General features: G+C 46.7%; 1 protein-coding gene across 1 annotated transcript; it reads left to right on the plus strand.

Annotated features, from left to right (window-relative positions):
* The first annotated feature begins 917 nt into the window (after positions 1-917).
* LOC311365001 (zinc finger MYM-type protein 4-like) lies at positions 918-22,996 on the plus strand. Its single transcript, XM_084484521.1, has 26 exons — positions 918-1,130; positions 2,218-3,003; positions 3,360-3,439; positions 8,833-9,006; positions 9,193-9,476; positions 10,310-10,460; positions 10,970-11,176; positions 11,637-11,787; positions 12,102-12,217; positions 12,450-12,722; positions 13,115-13,265; positions 13,821-13,993; positions 14,358-14,499; positions 15,264-15,380; positions 15,711-15,748; positions 16,129-16,264; positions 16,398-16,507; positions 17,260-17,572; positions 17,840-18,073; positions 18,468-18,577; positions 18,916-19,051; positions 19,503-19,654; positions 19,997-20,111; positions 20,607-20,867; positions 21,673-21,796; positions 21,950-22,996. The coding sequence occupies exons 2-26, from the start codon at positions 2,355-2,357 to the stop codon at positions 22,230-22,232; spliced, it is 4,680 nt and encodes a 1,559-aa protein (XP_084340647.1). The 5' UTR covers positions 918-1,130; positions 2,218-2,354; the 3' UTR covers positions 22,233-22,996.
* The last annotated feature ends 352 nt before the right edge of the window (positions 22,997-23,348 follow it).

The raw sequence follows: 23,348 nt of genomic DNA on the forward strand, positions 1-23,348 counted from the left end.
AAGACCACAGACCAGAGGTGCTGACTTCCGACTGGATGAAACCCCTTGAGAGATGGCACTGGTACACCTTCAGCCCTGGTTGAACCGTCATTGGACCCCCTTCAGTTTGCCTACCAGCCAAAGGTGGGAGTGGATGAAGCCATCCTCTTCCCCGTGCCTATGCTCACCTGGACAGGCTGGGTAGCACATCGAGAGTTGTGTTCTCTGTAATAGCCAGTGTGTGCCCCGGGCATCGGCAGAGGCAGGTAGACACCCCTGGCATCCTGGATTGTGGACTCCCGGAGTGGTTGGTATGTCAAGACTGCAGGGCTGCGTGTCTGACAGTGGGGTAAGCAACGCGGTGGCCCCACTGGGGATAGTCTGTTCACCCTTTCTGCTCAACCTCGTGCTTCAGACTGAACTGGTGCATTCCATACAAGACTGACTGACTGTGTGGATTAATCAAAACAAAACCGACCCCACAATGCATGTTTTTTTTTAATTCTGTCCTTTTTAATCAATGCCCACACTGCTTTCTAGTGGCTGAAAAGGGAATTAATTGTTATATTGATGTAACAAAACTACTACCCAATGTTCTTTTTCATTTGTCTAAATGAACGAGCTTAATATGGTTTGTATCTTCATGTTTTCTGTAAATAGATGAATAAAGGTCAGACTGTATTGTTTGAACTGACCTATTAATGTACATACATATTCTCCACACCTTATGTGACAATGGCTAAACTTGTGGTATGTGTGCATGTGCGTGCGTGTGCGCGCAGTAACAGTGGTCAGAATTAAGCACCGGCCACTGGAGGTTCCCTTCCCATCCACAGCTCAGTGGTGCTGCTAAAGCTAGAGCGCATGCTCAACACAGTGTTGCATATCCGTATCCCGCGGTAACTCTTTTTACCCAGAATTCCGAGGTTACACAGAAATGCACAGGCTCCATGTTGGTTCTGGCTCCAAATCTGGTTTCCAATGCAGACATTAGCAGTATGTTGTTCTTCTCACACGGCCAACCACAGTACCTCAAGTAGATCAGCCACACTGAGCTCTGGCGAAACGACCATCGACAAGGTGGTTGTTGGAAGTAAAAGGTATTGTGTTTCAAGTGGCGTCGGAATTCAAGAAACACTCAAAACAAGAAGGTAATAAACATCAACTTCTTCAAAAACATAAATATAGTTTAACTTACATCCCCCCCTAAACCTAGTGACATTGCTCGAGTCATTGCAGCCGAGTAAGTTACCATGAACTGGTGTTGACGTAGAGTGCGTTGAAAGTCTAGTATTAGAAGTTAGCTTGTTTTGTAGCAGTGTATTTACATCCACCAAAGCCCACACGTGTCGGCTGGCCATATCCCCTTTCGAGGAGAGCCACGATCTGAAATCGTTTTCATATGCGTATTACTCATAGCGAATGTTTGCTATAAGTATATACTAATGTTATGTTTTGCCGAGCACCACCCCGGACCCCGCGATCTCGAATAAGGTGCGTGCAGGTCGACTTCATGGGAGGATGTGCTGCTCATGATGCCCTCGATCATCACTTCAAGCAATCTTGAAGTGTTATTTCCGTACTGGGTTATAACTGTTGCATCGTTTCTGTGTTGCACGTATAGAGGTGGGCATGCTTTTATACATGCAGTTGAGATATTAACTTGCAGAGGGAGAGGTTGAGGCGTGACGTCGCTACGTCACATCGCAGGGAGCGCCGCCATATTGGGAGCACTGGGACGTAAGGATGGTTGGTAGCAAAGGGGGGGGGGGGGGGGGGGGCTGTTATGGTCCTTTTTTTGTGATTATTTGTGAAATAATTTGTTAATTATGAGTCATGCCAGACTTTGCAAAACAAAAAACTGTGGTGTCTATCTCTATGTTTACACCTCTCTCCTGATGATGCACAATCTGCTAGCTTTTAACATAAAAAAAAAAGTTTTAACATAGACGTTAATTTGACGTTTCTTGCGGAAAACCCACTCAACCATTCAGGATTCCGGACTTGCAGAAAGCATCCTTCTGGGATAGGTGTGAAAGCGAGTGATGCAACAGGTGCATCTCGTAACGTAGGTCGTTCTTTAGGCTCTTTCAGGGACGTTCTTAAGCAGATTTGCCTAATTAAAACTCTCTTGAAGCTCCCAATATGGTGTATTGCCTACAAAAATAGGAGATACATTTGACATTTTATAGACTGATTATCATCTGATTAAACATTTTCGTGTGTGTGTGTGCGCAGGCAATCGGATGGACATTCCTGAAGCCTTGTAGATCCAGGACCTCTCAGGACCGCTCGGCCCTGTCAGATACCAGAGAGCCCAAAAACTTCCAGTGACGTTGGTTGGGATTCCCGAGCCTTTGATAGGTTCGCTGGCGATGGAGGCCATCGCAGACGGGTCCAATGAGAGCGGGGGGGTGGAGGAAAACACAGTGAAGGGTGGGGAAGAGGAGGAGCAGAAGGACGACGTGGCGACTGACGAGTTGAGGGAGGTGCAGGCTTCCGAAAGTACGGCAGAGCCTACGAGGAGAAGCGTAGACTTTGCACCAACGACCGCCACACGGACAGTTGTCACAACAGAGGGAACGCATGACATTGATGAGTCGAAGGAGGACTCGGCGGAGGAGCCCACAGCTACAGCCGTCGACAATGTAACACAAGAGGAAGAGGGGGTGGCGGAGTTCACGACTACATCCCCTGACACTGTACCAAAAGAGGAGGAGGAGGAGGAGGAGGAGCAGAAGCAGCAGCAGGAGCAGCTCATGGCTACATCTGTTGAGGATGTACCAAAAGAGGAGGAGGAAGAGGACAAAATAAACACAAAGTATTCTATTGGTCTGGAAAGTGAAACCCTAATGGCGGTGAAGGAGGATATGGAGGAGCCAGGGGAAGCCAGGGGAGACCACCTGGACGAGCTCATGGACATGGGGACCGTGGACCAGGAGGAACAGGAGGCTCAGATGAAGGACGAGGAGGAGGACACGTCTGACCCGGAAAACAATGGCCCAACCATGAGGATGGGTAGAGGTAAGAGACTTTGAGTAGGAGTGTGTTTGGGGGGGGCTAGGTTGGGGTAGGTGTGATAGTTAGAGATAGTTGGGGTAGGTGTGATAGGTAGGGGTGTGTGGGTTGAAGGTAATCCTAGCCTGTGTTTTTTTTACAAAGAGGCTTATCATAAAGAATTACTTTGGTTTTGAGTGATGTCTCATAATGTGTTTTTATAAACAACTTTTGTAGCTGGGTGCTTACTTACGTTTTTGATTTAATTATTGCCATGTGTACAATTATCATGCGTATAGAAAGACATTATTAAGATACATTCTTGATATTTGGAGCATTTGTGGCTGTATACAGTAATCCTAATTGTGGGTTTTCTTTTCTAGCCTTAGAGAAGGAGTCTGGGCTGTCATTGATGGAGAACAACATTCAAGTAGTTAAAGTTATGATGGAGGAAACGGATGATGTGAGTATGGAATGCTTACAAGTTAACAGTTTGCCAATCAGCACGTTTACATGCAGAGTCATAATCGGGTAACTAAACGAATAAGACCTCAACAGGACTTGTGAAATGCACGTAAACACCTTTACCCGACCTACTTCGCACAAAAATCGGCACATGAACAGTCAAGCGAAATCGGATAAGAACACCTATATAAGTCGTTCATAGTCCAGTCTATACCTGCATGTAAACAGCATGTTTCGGAGTTCGCGTTCTGCGCATGCTCAAGATCTTTTCCGGGGGCCGGAAGTAGAAGGAGACGGTATACGTGTTGTTGTCGCCATCGGAAAACGAGAAACGGCGATTTATTTAGAAAGGTGGCGCAGAAGATGGAGGAAGCCGGTGAATGTAGTTACCCTCTATAAGAAGCATATCCTGGCCACGGGAGCGCGCATGGTATGCATTCATTACTGTGTGTTCACACCAAAAGACACATTTTTCGCCTGGTCGCGCTGTCGCTGAAGTTTTGCTGCGCGACAAATCATAATCTGTCGCTGTGCATTTATGTGTGCAGTTATGTCAGGCGAAATTTGTTGCGGAGCGTTTTTCCCGCCAACGGTCCTTCATGCCAATTCAGTCTCATCAACCATGGCTGAGATAACCACCATTGCATGTCTTTACCTGTTGTGGAAGAGGGAGAGATGTCGGAATGCCCGTCGTTTATGGGTTAATAATATAATCCAGAGGTACACACAGCTTTGTGCCGTGATATTATATATATCGTATATATTATATTATATAGATATTTATATATTATATTATATAATATTATATATAGAGCTCGCAAACAGCAACAATCACTTTCTCCTCCAAGCTGCGGTTCACTGCGGAGTGCAGGGAACGGTTGGCCCGGACGGTTGAACGCTGATTGGCTGTTTTACGTTCGCTCCATTGTTCCGACCTCTCGGTCGTTTGCGGACTCCTCCGCCAGCAGGGCCAGCTCCTCTGGCTGGACTCCGCATACGACCGAGAGGTCGGAGCAATGGAGCGTCTGAGAAATTATATTGACCCGAAGTGAACTGACAGCTGTCTGCTGAAAACATCTTTGTTGAATGCTGCCTGAGTTTGTTGTTGCTGGTGACGTAAAGAGGTCAGCCGGTGGCTCTATTACCACTAGTTGAAATGGTTACAGCGCCACCTATCGTACCGGAGCATGACATGTTTCGGCCAATGAATCGGTTTACTCACCGCCATGTATACTCAAAAATCAATTGCAGTTGTCCAATTTAGGGATGTTAACCGATGACCGTTTGACCGATGGTTGACCGTATCAACGTTACCGATCAATCTTGTCGGTTAAAAAAAATAAATTGGGGTCAGTGTGGACTGTGGAGTGTGTGGGTTGGTTTCACTTCACACAAAAAGATGATCAGATGAGGTGATTTATTGGAAGTTGGACGGACACAGCGTCTCTAGCCCACTGTTTAATTTCTCCTCAAGTCTTAATTATTCCTGCATGCGAGCGGCGGAGAATATGATCTCTAAATTATTATGGACAGTAGACTAAACGCTATAAGACTACAGTTAGCCTTCTCATTCCAAGATCTTTTTGTGTGAAGTGAACAAATGATCCCTCACACTCAATTTTTCTTAACTTTTTTTTCATAACCTGTTTGTACTTAATAAATCAATAAAAACATTTGGCACGAGCTCACAACGTTTGCGAAAAGTAAAACTTTTAGGCTACAGGCTAAAACACTCGAGGTTCGAGGGCGGGCAGACGACAGCAAAAAAAGAGTCGTTCTGTCCGTTATTAGAAGACACACAGTGAGTTAGACCTGCCTTGGCAGGTGCGTCTTTTACGCATTCTGAAGGTGCCTGTTTTATCGGACGGACCGGGTGCTATCCCCGTGTCTGCTCATATCAAACCTGTTTTTTCAACGCTATCACCTTGTACCCAAACTATGGAGCCATTTGGACTCCATATTTTGCGCTGTAGGGGATTTAAAAAAGTGGTGTGTGTGTGTGTGTGTGTGTGTGTGTGTGTGTGTGTGTGTGTGTGTGTGTGTGTGTGTGTGTGTGTGTGTGTGTGTGTGTGTGTGTGTGTGTGTGTGTGTGTGTGTGTGTGTGTGTGTGTGTGTGTGTGTGTGTGAGCCGGAGAGAGATAAGCAGAGTTACGAAATAACACTGATTAAATCTGATCGATTTAATCGGTGGTCGGTCAATAATATTTTTAATTTTCGCCATCCCTAGTCCAATTGCGGAGCATATTCGAACTATGGCTTTAATCGGATTAAGCTGTGCATGTAAACGTACTGAGTGAGTAGCTAACCCAATAGGCTACGAGCACAATGGACTTTCGGCTAACTTCCATGTGTTGCGTGTACGCTGGACAACTTCTGGTAGGTTGTGTTGTTGTGGTGATTTCCCGGAGACGCTAGTTACAAGTTTCGGAGTAGTACTGTAAACTGTAGTAAAATTAGCAGATTTCGGATAAAAGAGAGGCGGTTGTCGTATCAACGAGTCAAAAAGTCAGCCCTACATTGTTGTGTACCCCTTTGTACAAATTTGTCTCGGTACAATAGTACTATTAGCTTTCATAGCTTTCCGGTAGAGGTGTCTGTGCGAGCCGAATGGATGGTGAAGGTACGGCGGGACGACTTCACACCAAGCAAGGCTGATCGTGTTTGCAGCAGGCATTTCAGAAAGGACGATTTTGTTGTCAATCCGGGGAACTTGAGGAGGTTGGAGAGAGGGACCGTCCCTGCTCTTTTTGCTTGGAATAATTTTCAAGTACCAACACAGAGGGCGAGCGTGTGGGAGCGGAGACCCAGAGCTGAGAGCCCTCCTCTTGTCGACCCAGAAGAAGAGATGGAGGTGGGTCCCCTGGCACCAGATCATGATTATTGTTTAACACCAACAACAGCTATGATCGCAGATCAGTTGGCCAAGGAGAATGAAACTCTATGCCAGAAAATGAAGGAGATGGAACTGCAAATTGAGGCTCTCCAGCTGCGGAGTTGTTTTGGATTAAGGCGATATGCAGGGTCGGACGAGGACATCCGATTTTATACCAGGTAAGTCGTGATTAAGGTTGTTTTGGATTGCAGAAAGCTGATACTGATATTTTCACATGACGCAGCACTTAAATACATGTCTTGTACCATATTAACTAGCCTCCTAATTCCAGACTCTTTGACCCATGAAATTGAGCGGACGTACGTAGCTGGTAGATGCTACTAGATGGTAGCCTACATTTTAACAGTAATAGACGAAGAATCACACAAGTCCTATACTTGAGTGAAAGTAAAGATGGGCTACACATGGTTAAATGTGGCTCCGGTAAAAGGCCACCTTACAAGGGTATTTTAATTTAACCACAGAGTATTTTTCTTCAAGTGTCAAATATCAAAAGTAAAAGTACTGTCATTTATGACACATAATGATATGATTAGGCCTGACAATGTGCTACCTACAGCACTCAGTCAAATGTTTAGACACTCATTAAGTATTTTCTTCATGTAAAATAGTAGTAGTAAAAAGCAAGATAATTTACCTTGTGTAACTAAATTAGTCTACCATGACTAACAATGTTATTTTTGTGTATTTTGTTTGAAAGATTCCATTCTTATGACCACCTCATGGCATTCTGGAGGCTCATCGAGCCAGCAACATCAAGGATGATCCGTGTGACAAGTGCCAGAGAAGCATCCGTCTGTGTGGCAGAGAAGAAAACATCCAAATCAACTAAGTTGCTGCCAATAGATGAGCTATTTCTTTTTCTAAATTATTTATCAACTGGATGCACACAGAGAGAGCTTGGCCGCCAATTTCACATCCATCGGACAACAGCTAGCAGAATTATCACAACCTGGAACGGCCTGCTAGTAAAGGCGGGGGCAACTCCACAGTAAATTAAAGATGTTCCTTGACTTAAAAAAAAAACTGTCGGTGTGTCATTGTGGTCTTTACACTAGATTTTGGGTTTTACTGACATAAATGAAAACACACTAGATATAACATAAGACAATTAATTTAATAATATATTGCAGATGAACAATACACACATACATTCATTAACAACTCATTAAGAATCAACATCTCATTAGAATAAACCCAGGTAAAAGTGAAAAAAGAAGTAATCCCCTCTCTCCCTGATAACCCTTGTCACCTCAGCATCCTTATAGATACTATAGATGCTTGGGGGTTAACTAATTACAAAGTAGACCTATAAAGGTACAAACATCATTTTCTTATTATATCTTCTTCTGATTTAACTTTATAATAATTACAACAATAAGTAATAATTCGTTGTCGTCCGTCAACACACATGCTGTCACTCGGAGTCAGAACCTGAATCCGGGATATCACTCGCCGTTCCCAAACACTGGGTCTGGGTACAGGTAGTTGATAGCCATTTCATGCAAAGAGAACAGGTATTGTTCCCTTCCGTAGCCTTTTCAGTCCCCCAGCAGTCACGACAACATCGGTGACATTAAAATGCCTACTATAGACCCAGGTGTTTTAGGTAGGGTTGAAGTCTTCTCTCCGGATCTTCCTCATCCACTCAGCCCGTACCGCGGGATCCACAGGGAATGAATGAAAGTTTATTTCCCTATTGTATCGTGAATTTGTGCATTTTGGCTCACAACAATGGAGCGCTGAATGTCGTACCTTTTGGTAAGCAAGTCACCGTTCTTCAACTGTAAATACACTCATTGTACACGTATGAAAAACTACAAAACAAACTTGCCGGTATCTCGTTCTAGTTGTAAACGCTGCAATCAGGAAGTATTCCGGAAATACTCAACCACACTCACCCACAAACAGACGCCATTGTTGTGCACGTAGCCTATTCATTCAGTTCAGTAAGCATGTTATGCTTAGAACTTTACATTTCCTCAGGGCAGGACTTAAGGAAAAACATTGAATGTCTCTGAAATAAGGTGGAAAAACATGTCTCATTTTAATCTAGAAAATTTATTACTTAATACTAGTTTAAGCACTACAAGTGTTTATTTTATAGATTATCCCCTGTGTTCAGTACACCTTTAGGCATCCTATCGCAAGATGCCATAACTCCTCTCTTTAGTGACCTCTATCGAAATGAATAAATAATAATAGTAAACTTGTATAGCACCTTTTCAAAACTTTGCAAAAATTTTACAAAGTGCTTTGCATGATACAAGAAAAACCTAATAGCCTTTGACAATAACATAGTTATGAGAAAATATGTGGTTGAAATAGTATACATCATGTATGTAAACGCCAAATACAAATAATAAAAAGTAAACGTGAAGAATATATATGCTCAAATTCCGTAAGAACTGAATCCCCTGTAACTCACTGTGCACAGAGAGAACCTTGTGATGAATGAGACCCACATCCTCACCTCCAGCTGGCCTTCTTCCTTCCAGCACAGGCACCAGGCCGCGACCCAGCCGCCCAGGCTGTCTCCCAACAGGGACCCCCCCTCGCCCAGCCAGGTCACGGTGAAGGACGAGCCCATAGACGAGGAGTACAACCAGGCCCTCTTCTCCTCCTCCTCCGCTCCCACGGATGACATTAAAGACGAGCCTGAAACCCCCAAGGTAGGACGATCTAAAATAGTCACTCTGGGATGACTGTGATGAGACGCTCACCCATTTTGAGTATTTGGCAAAGGTAATGGAAGATAAACCTGCTTGACTCATAGTGGCAGTGAGATAATGTCATTAAGGAAAATAGTTTGACTTGAAACTTGAACGTCATTTTTCAAAACAATTCTTGATTCCCAGGAGCTGATGATCAGCTCCGTGTTCTCCGTGGAGGGGAAGTCCGACTCGGCACGTTTGGCGTCGCGAGCGGCCCCTGCCCTGCCGAAGCCTGGCCCCCCCGTCGCCCTTGCCCCCGCCCGCGGCCCCAATACCCTGTACGTGGTGTGCTCTCTCTGCAAGACCTTCATGGTCAAGGGCCAGACCGCCTACCAGAAGAAGGGGGCCCCGGAGCTCTACTGCTCCACCGCCTGCCTCTCAGCCAAGCCCCAGGAGCCCGCGGTCAAGATCTGCCACTACTGCAGCAAGTGAGTCTGAGTCACGCATAGGCCGCATGGACGCCGTGACTTAAAACTGTTGCGCAATAACGGTGGACATCTGCAAAGTATTGACAACAAATAAGCTGATTTGTCATTTTGAATTCTGATATCTTAAGAAAATGTTAAACGTATTTCCTGTGTTATTTGACCTGAGGTTCAAGGTTTCACATCAGCTTCCCCTCATATAAATCTTTCCTAGCAATATCCAACATGGCACAATGAATCCAACAAGAAAAATGGGAAACAAGATGTATAAATAGATCTACCTAGTCCTACCAAAAACGGATGAAATTGTGAAACCCCTGACATTTACTGTGGAGGCAAGTTTATTTATACAGCACCCTTCTATGGAAGCAAAGTCAATGAATTGTTAACACCATTGAATTGAAATGTGTTTTTAAAACAAGGTCACCTGACTTTCACACTCATTTTGAAATTCAAATATGGTATTTCAAGTTGTACCATTTCAAAAACACTGGTGATTACATTTCCATACACACATTTTAATGGGTATTAAAATTCAAAACATGGCAGTGATTTGCTTCCATTCCCTTCAAACACATTTAGCTCTATGTCGTTGACATGCCTCAGGAGGGAACACTTTGAAAAAGCACAAATATATTCACGTATTTATAAAGATGAAGGTATGCATAGGATAGAAATATATTATATATGAGCTAAAGAAACAATGAAAATCTAAAGTTGAATTTCTCTTTTATAAATATTGGGAGTGTGAACGAATCAACACACCTCCGTTTTAGATTCCCCCTGGATCCTCTGCAGCCTTGTGTGTTCATAACGCCCATCTCTTCCCCCTCCAGAACGGTGCCGAGCCCCGACGAACTGATCCGGTCGACCATCGACAAGACGACATCCGTCCGGGACTTCTGCAGCCCAGCCTGCCTCGTCGCCTTCAAAGAGGCCCAGAAGACGATGGCCCTCACCTGTAGCGTGTGCAAGAAATTCGTCTCTGTAAGCCCTTGCGTTGGAGACACACTCAACTCAACTCAACTCAACTCATACTCAACTCATACTCACTCACTCATACTCACTCACTCACTCGCCAAAGCCACTGTGATCACGCTGTTGGTCCGTACACCTGTGCCTGAGTTTATTGTTCTGCATAAGCGAAATTAACTTAAATCTGTGGAGAATTGGGCGGGAGCGAAGACCGTGTTTGGCTACGCCAGGGAGGATCCACGGCTTAGTATCGATGTATCGATGATGGTTTAGAGTTTGTTTGTGGAAGCTTTATGTCAAGTTCATATTCTACTTCTATAGTTTATACACACTCTATGTGAATACAATACAATACATTTTGAATGGGCTCTTGAATGGGACACGCCCACTTGTGATGTCAGAAGAGGCAGATTTTCCAAACGGCTTGTAACTAATCACACTCACACCTGGTGGTATGATATGTCACCTTTTAAAGTGATTGCAAGCTTTTGAATGGGCTACTCCTGGTTCCTCCTCCACAGAAAACCAAGCATGAGGTGGCCCTGCAGGGGGTCACCCACCGCATCTGCAACAACGCCTGCTTCAGCCGCTTCCGCTTCGACCACAAGCTCAACGTCAGCACCTGTGCGGTCTGTGGCAGGTACTTCGACAGCAAGATCGTGGTGCTGAGAACCGCCAGCGGGATCCAAAACCTGTGCAGCGACGCCTGTCTGGTCAAGTACAAAGAGGTGTGTGTGTGTGTGTGTGGTTGTGTGCCCATTCAGAATCTGTTTCACTCCTAACCATCCATGGAAGGATGGATCCCTCTTCTGTTGCCCATTGCACTTTTTAGAGGGGTTAGGGGGTGTCATTGTCACAGGCCCAAACATGTGGTCATTTGGGCCATTTGACATTAAAGGCTTAGTTATGGTTCCATGTCGAAGCAACGCAAGGGGCTTACAGACGCATTATGTCCCTGCAGACCCTGCTCGCGTCCACCGCAAGGGCCTGACGTGCGCCTCCCAAAAATTGTAACCTCACGTCGAGGCAATGCAGCCGCAAGGGCTGTGATTGGTCCGCTCACTAAAACCCAACGCGGAACTGAAACAGGTTAAAAACTGCGTCGAAGCGTCTGCGTGGTCCTTGCGTTGCGTCGACGCGGAACCATAATCAGCCCTTAACTGTTAAGCAATTGACTTTGACCTGCAGAAAAACACCACTCCCCATCCATGCGCCATGTGTGCGACGATGCACTCGCTGTCGAAGATGGTGGACGAGAAGAACAGTGAGGGTGTGGTGGAGACCTTCTGCACCACCGGCTGCCTGCTGGCCCACAAGATCCAGTCTATCAGCTCCTCGGGTAACGGCCCATGGGCCTCACACAGCTGGCAGCCATCTTGGTCCTAAACCATGGTCAAGACATAATTCGTTCCGAAGCACCTCTATTTAAAACTGCTAATTAGTCTTCTGTTCAGATTCAAAACGCAATGCCTTTGGTTGAAAAAGGCATATTTATATACAATATATTCATAGTCTTTATTAATATACCTGTATTCTTAATTACTGTAGTTACTGTTGATTTGGCTATAATGGTCACATTGAGGGATGGGATATCGTTTCCTAATGTGTTGACCAGTGTTTACTGATTTGAACCTCATTTGGATGTTGCCATAGGTACGACGATGCAGTGCCACAACTGTGTGGTTTTCAAGGTGCCAGCCTACCACCTGGCCATGTCCGACAGCTCCATCAGGAACTTCTGCTCCTTACCCTGCGTGCTGGGCTTCCAGGTAACAGGGCAGGACAAATAGATCTCTTTTTTTTCTTTTATTTACACAAATTAAACAACAAAGTTAAATAATAAAGTTGTATATTTAAACCGCCATTACGTGCCTTTTGGGTTAACCCAAGGCAAACCGAAATACGGGTGCAGACATACTGCTACATACGTTGTGGTCCTAGTCCTTTTGATGCATCCATGCCATTAACCCTTCCTCTCGGTGTTGGCGTCATGCTCCAAAGGAGAAGCACCACCACAAGATCCCCAAAGCAGGCCCTACAGCCAGCCACACCACCATCCTCTCCAACCAGGAGAACGCCTCCGCCCTCCCTACCGCCGCCATCGCTGCCATCGCCAACCCCGCCCTCACCCGCAAAGCCAAGACCACCTCCACCTCCACCACCACCTCCACATCGGGCCTGACGGAGGCTACCTCGAAGAGCGGCGTGCCTAAGCTACACTGCCCAATATGCGAGCGAGCCATCACCTCCTACCCGGAGGTGGTCCAGGAAAAGGTTTGTTCACTGCTGCAGTTATCCTCTTGGTAGCCGTGCAGTGTTCAGAGTTGAATTGGGTCCTTCGGCTCTGTTTTGAGACGGAAACAGATTTATGGTTGGAGCTTTGATTCAGCCGCAGTGTAGACTGCAAAACACTATGTATTTTATGTGTCGGTGTGTATGGTTGCTGAGTTTATAGTTTATATATATTCAGTCCTAGGTTTGAATTGTGCTGCCCTGTGTTTATTCAAAAGTGATCCAAAATCATGATTGAACCATAAAATGTAATTATAATGTAATTAAATATATACAATTTGAACTTTGAAGATGCTTCACCTAAAGTTCCAGGAGATATTCGTGCACCCTGCATGCAGCACAGTTCCCTCAGTGTGTTTGTGTGTGGCCTACAGGACAAGATTATGTTCCTGTGTGGCGTGGACTGTGCGGACGAGTTCCGGACACTGCACTGCTCGCTGAGCAGGTGTGAATACTGCAAGCTGCTGAAGGTCCCAGCAGACATCAAGAGGATCGGCTCCAAGAACTGCAGCTTCTGCAGTGAAGGTGAAGAGGCGTGTGTGTGTGTGTGTGTGTGTGTGTGTGTGTGTGTGTGTGTGTGTGTGTGTGTGTGTGTGTGTGTGTGTGTGTGTGTGTGTGTGTGTGTGTGTGTGTGTGTGTGTGTGTGTGTGTGTGTGTGTGTGTCGCTGTTACTGTCTGCTGCTGTCATACCTAGGGCCAGGACTGTGTGTGTGCGCACGCATTGAAATATCCTGTTGTCGGAAAAACAATGCACACACTTTGAACATTATCGACAAAACAGAAGCAAGTATTCAACACTGGTATTGTCCTTACTAATCATCCAACACCCCCCCCTCTTCCACTATGTGTCACTCTGTCTCTTGTCTGTCTCTGTCTCTGTCCGTCTGTCTGTCTCTCTCTCTGTCTGTGTGTCACTTTGTCTCTCTGTGTCGCTCTCTCTGTGTCTGTCTCTCTTTCTTTGTGTTACTCTGTATTTCTGTCTGTCTTTGTCTCTCTGTCTCTCTCTCCGTCTGTGTGTCTTGTCTCTCTCTGTCTGTGTGTCTCTCTCTCTCTCTGTCTGTCTCTCTGTCTGTGTGTCAGGCTGCAAGCTGCTGTATAAACACGAGCTGGCCAAGCAGTGGGGCTCTCACTGCCGCTGCTGCGCCTTCTGCTTCTCCATCGCCCGCTCTGTGGTCAGCACCCGCTACGCCGGCAAGGTCGAGGAGTTCTGCTCTGAGCACTGCCGGAACAAGTACACCCTGCTCATCCAACAGGTACCAGGGGCATGGGGGGCGGGAGTGTGGCTTGGGGACTGCGGATGGATGATGTGTACATTTGTGGTTTTGAGTACCAGGGAAAGAACTTTGGGCAATCACTTTTTTGGAATCAATATATTCATTATCCGTTCATGATTGCATCTGATTAGATAGACACACAGACAGACTGACATACGCACACATGCACGTGCACACACACACACACACACACACACACACTCTGCTTAATTTCATAGATCAGTGGGCGCATGCAAGATTCTGAAATTGAACTCCACCCCCTGTAAGGTGAACATGGATTGAGTGCTAAAAATGTTGTTGATTGAAACGGTGTGTTTCATCCGGCCTGCCGTTCGCTCCTCAGCTCGCCATGTGTGAGACGTGTGGGGCACGGGGGAAGCTCACCACGACCCTGCCCCTGCTGGGCTCGCCCAAACGCTTCTGCCGGTTCACGTGTATGCTGAAGTTCTGCTGTGCACAGACACCGGACTACACGGCCACCAAGAGTAGGTGGTCATGTGTTTTGTTGTGTTCCCCTTATGGTTTGTTCAAGTTCTTCTGACGCTTGTCGGTAACTCGCAATAAGTTTCAACATATCATACTGTGATAAGGATTTATAATTTTGTATCAATATCCTCAATATCCTTCCTGTGTGTGCACATTTCCTACACGATAAACTTTACGATCACACAAGCAGGTGACGGTAATTGCTTTCAGTACAGCGTTGTTGAGCTCTGGGTGCGACCCAGCCCCAGTATAGCTATCAGTGTTTCCCACAGACCAGGTAGCAATGTGTGGCGGATTTGTTGTTTGTTGACGGGGGGGGGGGGGCTTGCGATTACCGGCTGGCGGAGTTGTTGACGGGGGGGGGGGGGGGGGGGGGGGCGGTTTATTAGCGATAAAAAATGCGCGGAAAAATTCTTGCGTGTCTCGTTTTTCACCTGTGCCTAAAACCGCCACTGCTTATAATGCTTACATTATAACTGCGGGTGGAAATGTTGACGGGAGTTGGGTTGCAGAAAGAAAAGCAGAAACAATTTCTGGCGCTCGTTGTTCAATCTGTGGCGCTGCGCCACACATTGGCCTATGTATGGGAAACACTGGCTATTAACATGTAGACATTTGATTGGGCTACACAGGGGTCCACACAATGGAGAAACGAGAGTAAAACATGCTGGTTAGGGCATGGACAGTTTGCCTCAGTTCTTCTTTATGGGGAAGTGAAGCCATTTTTATCTCGCTGCTCATCGTCTTCCTCATCGTCTTCCAGAATCTAAGGCTCCGGTGTCTTCAGAGTCGGTATCCACGCCGGTCATAGGAAACGTCATCTCCCTTGCCAGCCGGCCGTCCACGCAGCCCAACCCTGCACCCAATGTGGCGCCACAAGGTAATGCATTGACATGAAGATCACTTTATGTAAAAACGTATTTAAAGCTGTGTTTATACATGTGTGGCCACTGGGGGGTGCACAATACACTCCAAAATGGAATATCGTCATGGAAACTTTCCCATTCAACAGTCCACCCTATCCTGATTCCGTACTGCTCATTCTTTCTATTCACTGTATGCTTTGTCCTTCATTCTGTATAGTAAACCCTACAAGAGTAAAGTACAGTTTCTTTTGTTACCCTTAAGATTTATGTTTAAAAAGGAAATCATCATTCATACAAGTTGTTGTTGTTGTTTATTAATGTATTTTTGTGCTCAACTCACACAGGCACTGTGCCAAGCCTTCAAATGAAGAGCCTTGGAAATGTAAGCTAATGTGTGTTATTTCTGGTCATTTTTCGATTGTTCATAAAATCTCTATTTGGCAAAAATCAACTTTATGTTTTGTATATATGAAAAATGAGTGAAATTGCATTGGTGATTATAACATCTGAAAATGAACTGGCCTTTCACCTACGCCACTGCAGTTTACATATATTGGGTTAAATGTCTTCTATAAAGTCTGTCCTGTAAACCCATTCACTCAGTCATAATGCCTTTATCCAATGTACTCATTAATAATAATACCTGATAAATAAAAATCGATGGAGACTCTTTTGTGGCTAGCTTTAGCCTGCAACAAGCTTTAGCCTGCTGTCCCTGGAAAGCTGTTGATACATTGTTCCTATTGTTCCTCTGTCTGTTAGGCCGGTACCCAGACAGACAGGGTGCTCCCCCCCCCCGTTAAGATCCTCAAGAACAAGGCCCTGCTGTGTCGACCGATGGTACAGCACCAGGAAACCACCTGCACACCCGAGATGGTCGACACTGAAGTGCAGACGGGTAAACACACCGAGACACACATTTTTTTATAAACCACCTTTCAAAACAAAGTGCTGAAATAAAGTGCAGCCGACCGATAAAATAAGATAACCGATGTATACATTTTGACGGGATTCACACGTAATTTCTGCAGATGAACCGATCAGGGTGATAGTGGTGCCGGTTCCTGTCCCCGTGTACGTCCCGGTACCCATGGCGATGTACAGCCAGTACTGCCCCGCGCCCATGAGCATGCCCGTGCCGGTAGGTTGAATCCCCAACCCGCCAAAGTGCTGCTGTATACCTTGCGTTAATTGGCCTGTTTTCAATCTGAATCTGAATTCTTCAGATTTGCCATTTTTTGCTCCAATAATCATTGCAGTTTTTTGCAGAGTTTTCAGGGCTTGTGGACACTTCTCAGTCTCCCTTGTTAGTCTCTTTAGATTAAAGCCAGTTGAATGACTCTATTTTAAGATTATGACCACCAGGGTAAGTACCGTCTGAGCCCAGTCGGTACTTGATCTATCAAAGGCAGGAAATATGGGTTTCCCAGCAAAATGGTGACAGGACAGTAGTAGAATTAAGATGAATACAAATTTAAAATGCTATGGCCCCGTTCTGGGCAAATAGTTGAACTCAATCCCATCCCCACCATGGCCATATATACTACTCTTTGTGTATACAGAGATATTTTCTGTATATAATTATGTGGTTTGTGTCCAATTGATATCAACATTTCTTTATTCTCATACTGTCCCGTACTTGCTGTGGCATCCGTATTTCAGTTCTGGGATCAGCAAAGCATCCCTCCTCTTCATACACATTGTGTCCAATAGAAATGCAGGGTGTTGAGGTGTCCCCGAGCAAGTCGCCGCACCCTGACTGCTTCCGACGAGCTGGTCGTCGCCTTGCATGGTTGACTCCGCTGTCGGTGTGTCAATGTGTGCATTAACCGCTGTTTGTCGCGTTGGATAAAAGCATGCCCTAAATGTCAATGTAAATGTTGTGTTCCCCAGCTCCCCGTGCCCATGCTGCTGCCGGTGACCCTGGACAGCGCCGAGAGTGTGGTGGAGACCATCCGGCAGATCAAGGACAAGATGCCCTCGGACCCCCTGGAGGCGGACCTCATCCTCATGGCGGAGATCGTGGCGGAGCAGGAGGAGAGGGAGGTGACGGAGCAGCAGGAGGGCCAGGAGAGGGCCAAGGTGGAGAGGGAGGGGAGGGGCAGGGGCCGGGTGCCGGAGGAGAGGGAGAAGGGGAAGAAGAAGAAGGCTGACAAGAGGACGAGAGCGGTGGAACAGGAGAAGGACGGGCTGGACCTGCTGAACGGTGAGGCCGGGCTAGGGGTTGGATCGTAACCTTTGACCTTTTTTTTTAATGACTGTTTATCTTTTGATGGGGGGATGTTTGCCATGTCTGTCTTGTTTAGAATTTTTAAACAGTGATGATGTATGTATAAACCATACTCTAGACAAACGGAGTAAGATCTGTGTATAGTCCCATCTGTGATTTAAATCAGGGTAAAGAAAAGCAAATGTTTGTTCTAGTGTTTTAATAAATATTGACCTATTTGTGTGTCCTTCTCCCATCCCTCAGAGTACATCAACAACTACAGCAGCGATCTAGACCCAGAGATCCCAGAGAGCCTTCTGGACAGCTGGGAAGACTCCCCGTCCACCATGGGTCTGCTGTCTGACAACCGGCCTCTGTCCAAGGAGAAGCTGCAGCCAATCACAGACGTCCCTGTCGGGGGTTCCTTCGAGCTGCCCGCTGAGAGTCCGCCTCCAGAACCTCAATGTCCAATGGACATTGAGGCGGACATGCCCGTTGGTATGTGGGGTCGGAGTTAGACTCAGGATCCAGACTTAGAATATGTTTGTTTGTGGGGGACTATAGTAGCAACAAGGAACTTATGTTGAGACCTGGAGGAAGCCGAATTTTGAGGATGCTGAGTACCTTTGTCAAAAATGGCTTCATTGGCATTCCCAATGTACGGAAATATAAATCATTCTTCATGCTATGGTTATGCTATGCTTGCTATAGTTATGTAACCGTATTGCCATTTTTGGAGATTTCACTCCGTAGCCGTCATCCTACCTCAAGAATTCCAGAGGTTCCATCCTTGGCTCAATCAAGCACCATCTTGACTAGCGCTGTTCCATCACTTGTGATGGAACATACACGCCGGGTCAACTGATGGCTTTTCTGTCGGCCGTCTCCGTAGAAACTCTGGAGCGTTTGGAGGCGGCGAGGTTGATGGAGAAGAAACAGCCCGAGACAAAGCGGCGAGCTGCTCCGACCCGAGGGCGGAGGAAGGCCCGGGAGAAGAAGAGGGTACGGCATGCGCCAGAACACATAGTAAAAGGGGACATATTATACCACCAGGTGTGATTAGCCGTTACAGGCCGTTTTGAAAATCAGCCTTTTCTGACTTCACAACTGGGCGTGTCCACCTGGATAGATCAGTCTACCAGCCTACCCAGTGGACGGTAGCAGACGTTGCAGGACACGCCCACTTGTGTTGTCAGAAGAGGCATGTTTTGAAAACGGCTTGAAACGGCTAATCACACTCACACCTGGTGGTATGATATGTCAACTTTGCGACACGGAGGAGAGACCGGCCCGGTGGACTGAGTCGAGCCGTCTCTACATCTGTGCCCTCTCTGCCCCAGAGCCGGCAGACTGCCGAGGCGGTGGCGGAGGCCAGCCGCGCCCCCAAGCTGGAGAGCAAGTACGGCATCGACGCCTGGGAGAGATGGGTCCGCTGGCGGAAGACCCAGCCCGACCTGCAGACGCCGCGCATACACTGTGAGTCGCCCGGGGAAACCACACAGAGCGGGGTCCCGAGTTGTAGCGTTGTTCCACGTCTTCCCACAATGCAATTCCCCCCCCCCCCGTTTTCAGGATCATCAGGAGATAATAAGGAGATAATCAGGATAATCAATCAGGTGATTGAGCGGGTGGACTTGTAAACGGTAGGTTGCTAGTTCGATTCACCAGAGTGTCGAGGTGTCCCTGAGCAAGACCCCTAGCCCTAACTGCTCTTGCATGGTTGACTCCGTTGCCGGTGTGTCACTTTGGGGAAAAAGCTTAATGCCCTAAAATTTCAAATAAATCAAATAAAGTCCCCTTCTTGGCACTCAAGAGTGATGGGAAGAAACAACCAATAGGACCTCGGTCACTGCCCTTCTTATCATATTCTCACAGTTGCTTACGAACGACCAAGCGTATAACGTCCGTTCGTCTCCTGTTGTGGCAGCGCGTCCCCTAGAGCTGAAGGAGGATGTCCTGCGCTGCACCACCACAGAGCTGAGTTACGGTCTCAGCTGCTTCGCCGTCGAGGTGAAGAGGCCCAACGGAGAGCCCTACCTGCCAGACAGCCTGTTCTACCTCTGCCTGGGCATCCAGCAGGTTAGACACACTCACACACCGGGAGCGATGGGAATCTGAAGTCATGTCCACATTTGGGTACTTTCATTAAAAAACCTTAGGGAGTATTCTTCCAAAAATAGTGACGAATATCTGTAACGCACACTGCTAGCAAACAAGGTTCTGCCAGTCGGCTGGGCGTCGGCCTCTACCTGTTTTTAATGTGCAAATTGATTGAGGATCATACTCAAATTTGTATCACAGCTAGACTCATGACACATAAGGTTGAGAGGCTAGACTTGTATACTGCCTGCATTTAAAAGAAGCACATGCTAAATGCAAATGTCGTAGGCCACAGCACCTTAACCCTGTCCATTCCCGCAGCACCTGTTTGAGAACAGTCGCGTGGAGAACATCTTCACAGACGTGTTCTACGGCAAATTCTCCACGGAGATCACCAAACTGCTGAAGGACTTCAAGCCGTCGATATCGGACAGCGGTACGCAGGAAACCCTCCACCTTCTGCTCTATTTGTAACCCAAAAACCTGCGCCACATACGGAGGGTTAGGGTCTGCGTAATCTCAACAGTCTGATTATGGTAGAGCAGAATTCTGCTTGGGCCATATCCACGTCATCGCTCTACCAGCTAAACTAACTCCAGGGTACATCCACTATACTAGGTACTCCCCGTTTCACCACCTAAACTAACCCTCCAGGGTACATCCACTAAACTAACTAACCCTCCCGGTCCCCCCAGGGTACATCCACTAAACTAACTAACCCTCCAGGGTACATCCACTAAACTAACTAACCCTCCCGGTCCCCCCAGGGTACATCCACTAAACTAACTAACCCTCCCGGTCCCTCCAGGGTACATCCACTAAACTAACTAACCCTCCCGGTCCCCCCAGGGTACATCCACTAAACTAACTAACCCTCCCGGTCCCTCCAGGGTACATCCACTAAACTAACTAACCCTCCCGGTCCCTCCAGGGTACATCCACTCGCGGGTGGAGGAGGAGTACCTGTGGGACTGCAAGCAGCTGGGGGCGTACTCTCCCATCGTGCTGCTCAACACGCTGCTCTTCTTCTGCTCCAAGTTCCTGGGCTTCACCACCGTGCCGCAGCACCACCGCCTCTCCTTCGCACACTTCATGCGCTGCTCGCGGAACAACCCCGACAACACCAAGACCATCTTCCTGCGCTTCTACCCGCCCGCCAACATCTACAGCTCAATAAAGTACCTGCCGCCGGGTAAGGGAATCGACGGCGCACCGTGTCGCAATGTTTTGCGTGCCAATGTAGTGATTTTCTTTTTTTCTTTTTCATGATTAGAATTATATTTTGTATGTTTTATATATATATATATATATATAAAACATTTTGTCCACTAGATGATGATGATCATTGAAAAAAATAATTTTTTCAATGCTCAATCTTATTCGTATTGCATGCTTATTAAATGTATACTCTGTTTGAGTTCATCTCCCTCAAAAAGTAGTCCCCTTTAGAACTACGGTGAATAACGTTAGCTCAGCTGTAGCTAATTAGTTTCTATAGCAACCACAAAAGGCTGCATCTGATCACTAGTTTAATAACGTAGTTACCACATTGTATCTCGCTTGCGAAACGATGTATCGACTGATCCGCCGACAAATTTTAGAAACTTATTTAAACAAGTTTATTTTTACAATGGACCTCATGTTTGAAATTTCTGTGCTAGAAAAAAAATACAAGCGGTGTATTGATCTACTATTTGATGACGCTGTGCTCAGTCAGCAGCAAGTACAACCGACAAATCAGTGGGCAACCTGCCGGGTTAATGCCCTCATCCCAGCCATCAGAATCAGGCATTCTTAAACAAAGTAGAATAAATTTAGTTACTAGCCCGGGACTGTCAACCTGATACAAAAAAAAAAAAACTTCACTCGTGTGTGTGTGTGTGTGTGTGTGTGTGTGTGTGTGTGTGTGTGTGTGTGTGTGTGTGTGTGTGTGTGTGTGTGTGTGTGTGTGTGTGTGTGTGTGTGTGTGTGTGTGTGTGTGTGTGTGTGTGTTCCAGACACGGACGCCACGGCTGCCAAGCGGAGCCGGCAGGACGAGGGGGGGATGCTGGACATGGTGGAGAACCAGGAGAACCCCCTGCGGTGCCCCGTCCGCCTCTACGAGTTCTACCTCTCCAAGTGGTGAGGACCGCAGGCCCCTGGGGTTCTGCTGGGGAAACCCCTCAAGCCCCTCTTGTTTAGATCAGTACTTCTCAAACTGTAATTACTATTACACTTACTATTACGTGCTGGTAAAAGGTAGAAACTCTCCATATCTCGCTGTCTCTCTCCCAGCTCGGAGACGGTCAAGCAGCGCAGCAACGTCTTCTACCTCCGCCCCGAGCGCAGCTGCGTGCCCAACAGCCCCCTGTGGTTCTCTGGCACCCCGCTGGACGACGCCACCATGGGGGGCATGCTCACACGCATCCTCAGCGTGCGAGAGATGCACCTCCTGGCCCCCCCGGTCCCCGCCACCGGCACTGCTACCCCCACTGCCACCCCCACTGCCACCCCCACCCCCACCCCCACCGCCAAAGAGAAGGACCCACCGTACACCCCCGATGAAGACCAGGGCTGAGGAGGAAGACGCAGGCTGTGGTCGGGGAGGAAGAGCAGGACAGAGGGACGGAGGGTCTGGACTCTCGGTTAAAGAGACTTTGAGGGAGAGCTGTGATTTTTAAAGAAAAACGTTGGAGAACCCCCAGCGCTATGTGATGGGTTTTTAAAAATAGACAAATAAATTATGTCTGGTATATATTTCTTTAAGCAAACTACCCCCCCCCCCCCTCCCCTCCAAGCAGGTCTACTGTTCAGACTGATAAGGTCTCAAATGTTAAGTGGTGGAGGGACTCGGCTGCGACAATACTCAATTATGCTCCAAATGGGTGATTTGTGTGTTTTCGTCTTCAATGCTCATTCCTGAGGCGTCCTTGTGTCTTGTTGAATGTTTCTTTAGTTCTGTTGGTCTACGATTTATAAAAAAAAATGAATTATGAAAATGCCCAACATTTTTTTTTTATTAATGCTTGAACAATATCTGTTGATTCTTGAACAACTGTTCGGAATAAAATGTTCTATCAAATACTTAAAAGTTCCCCAATGCAGTCAGGCACGTTTAACTTTAACCTCAATAAGCGTATTTTACACCCCGATTGAAACAATTATGACGGTCTCTATTACCATGAACAATATATACAATATGATGTATATATCGCCTATATGTACAGAGAAAGATAATACTGACTTTCAGTCCTCCAGTGTTTGATTTGCATACATTATGGTTTCTAGTAAGACAAATGTTCAGATTATTTTTATGCTCTTCCATTTTGTATTAAAAGTTGAAATCTGTCTGGTATTACTTGATGTCTGAGAACACTTTTAGTCCTTATATATTACTGCAGACTTTCTTCTTGAGTCAGCCAGGTCAGATGACGAGGTTAGGTATTAAACCCAGCACATATAGGCTGCGATCGACCACATGAACTCCTCTTCAATATCTGGTTCCGACCCTCGGACCCCATGCTGGGCAGGTAGCCCAGCTTGTCAGAGCAGCGGCCCAACATCCATGGGCCGTGACATCATATAGCAAGACATGGGTTCATGCCGCAACGGCCAATCATTGGGCGCGACAGGCGGCGGTTGTTTGACCGACACGCCGCCAACAACCAATCAAACGGCTCTCGGAGTCAGGCGG

The sequence above is a fragment of the Micromesistius poutassou genome, assembly GCF_964030765.1.
Source record: "Micromesistius poutassou genome assembly, chromosome: 20".
Classification (NCBI taxonomy): Eukaryota; Metazoa; Chordata; class Actinopteri; order Gadiformes; family Gadidae; genus Micromesistius; species Micromesistius poutassou.

Coding starts and splice junctions, on each gene's coding strand:
- LOC311365001 (XM_084484521.1), top strand. CDS start 2,355: ATGGAGGCCATCGCAGACGGGTCCAATGAGAGCGGGGGGGTGGAGGAA. Junction 3,440..8,832: donor TGATGGAGGAAACGGATGAT/GTGAGTATGGAA, acceptor TCTTCCTTCCAG/CACAGGCACCAGGCCGCGAC. Junction 20,112..20,606: donor GCCGTCGATATCGGACAGCG/GTACGCAGGAAA, acceptor CGGTCCCTCCAG/GGTACATCCACTCGCGGGTG.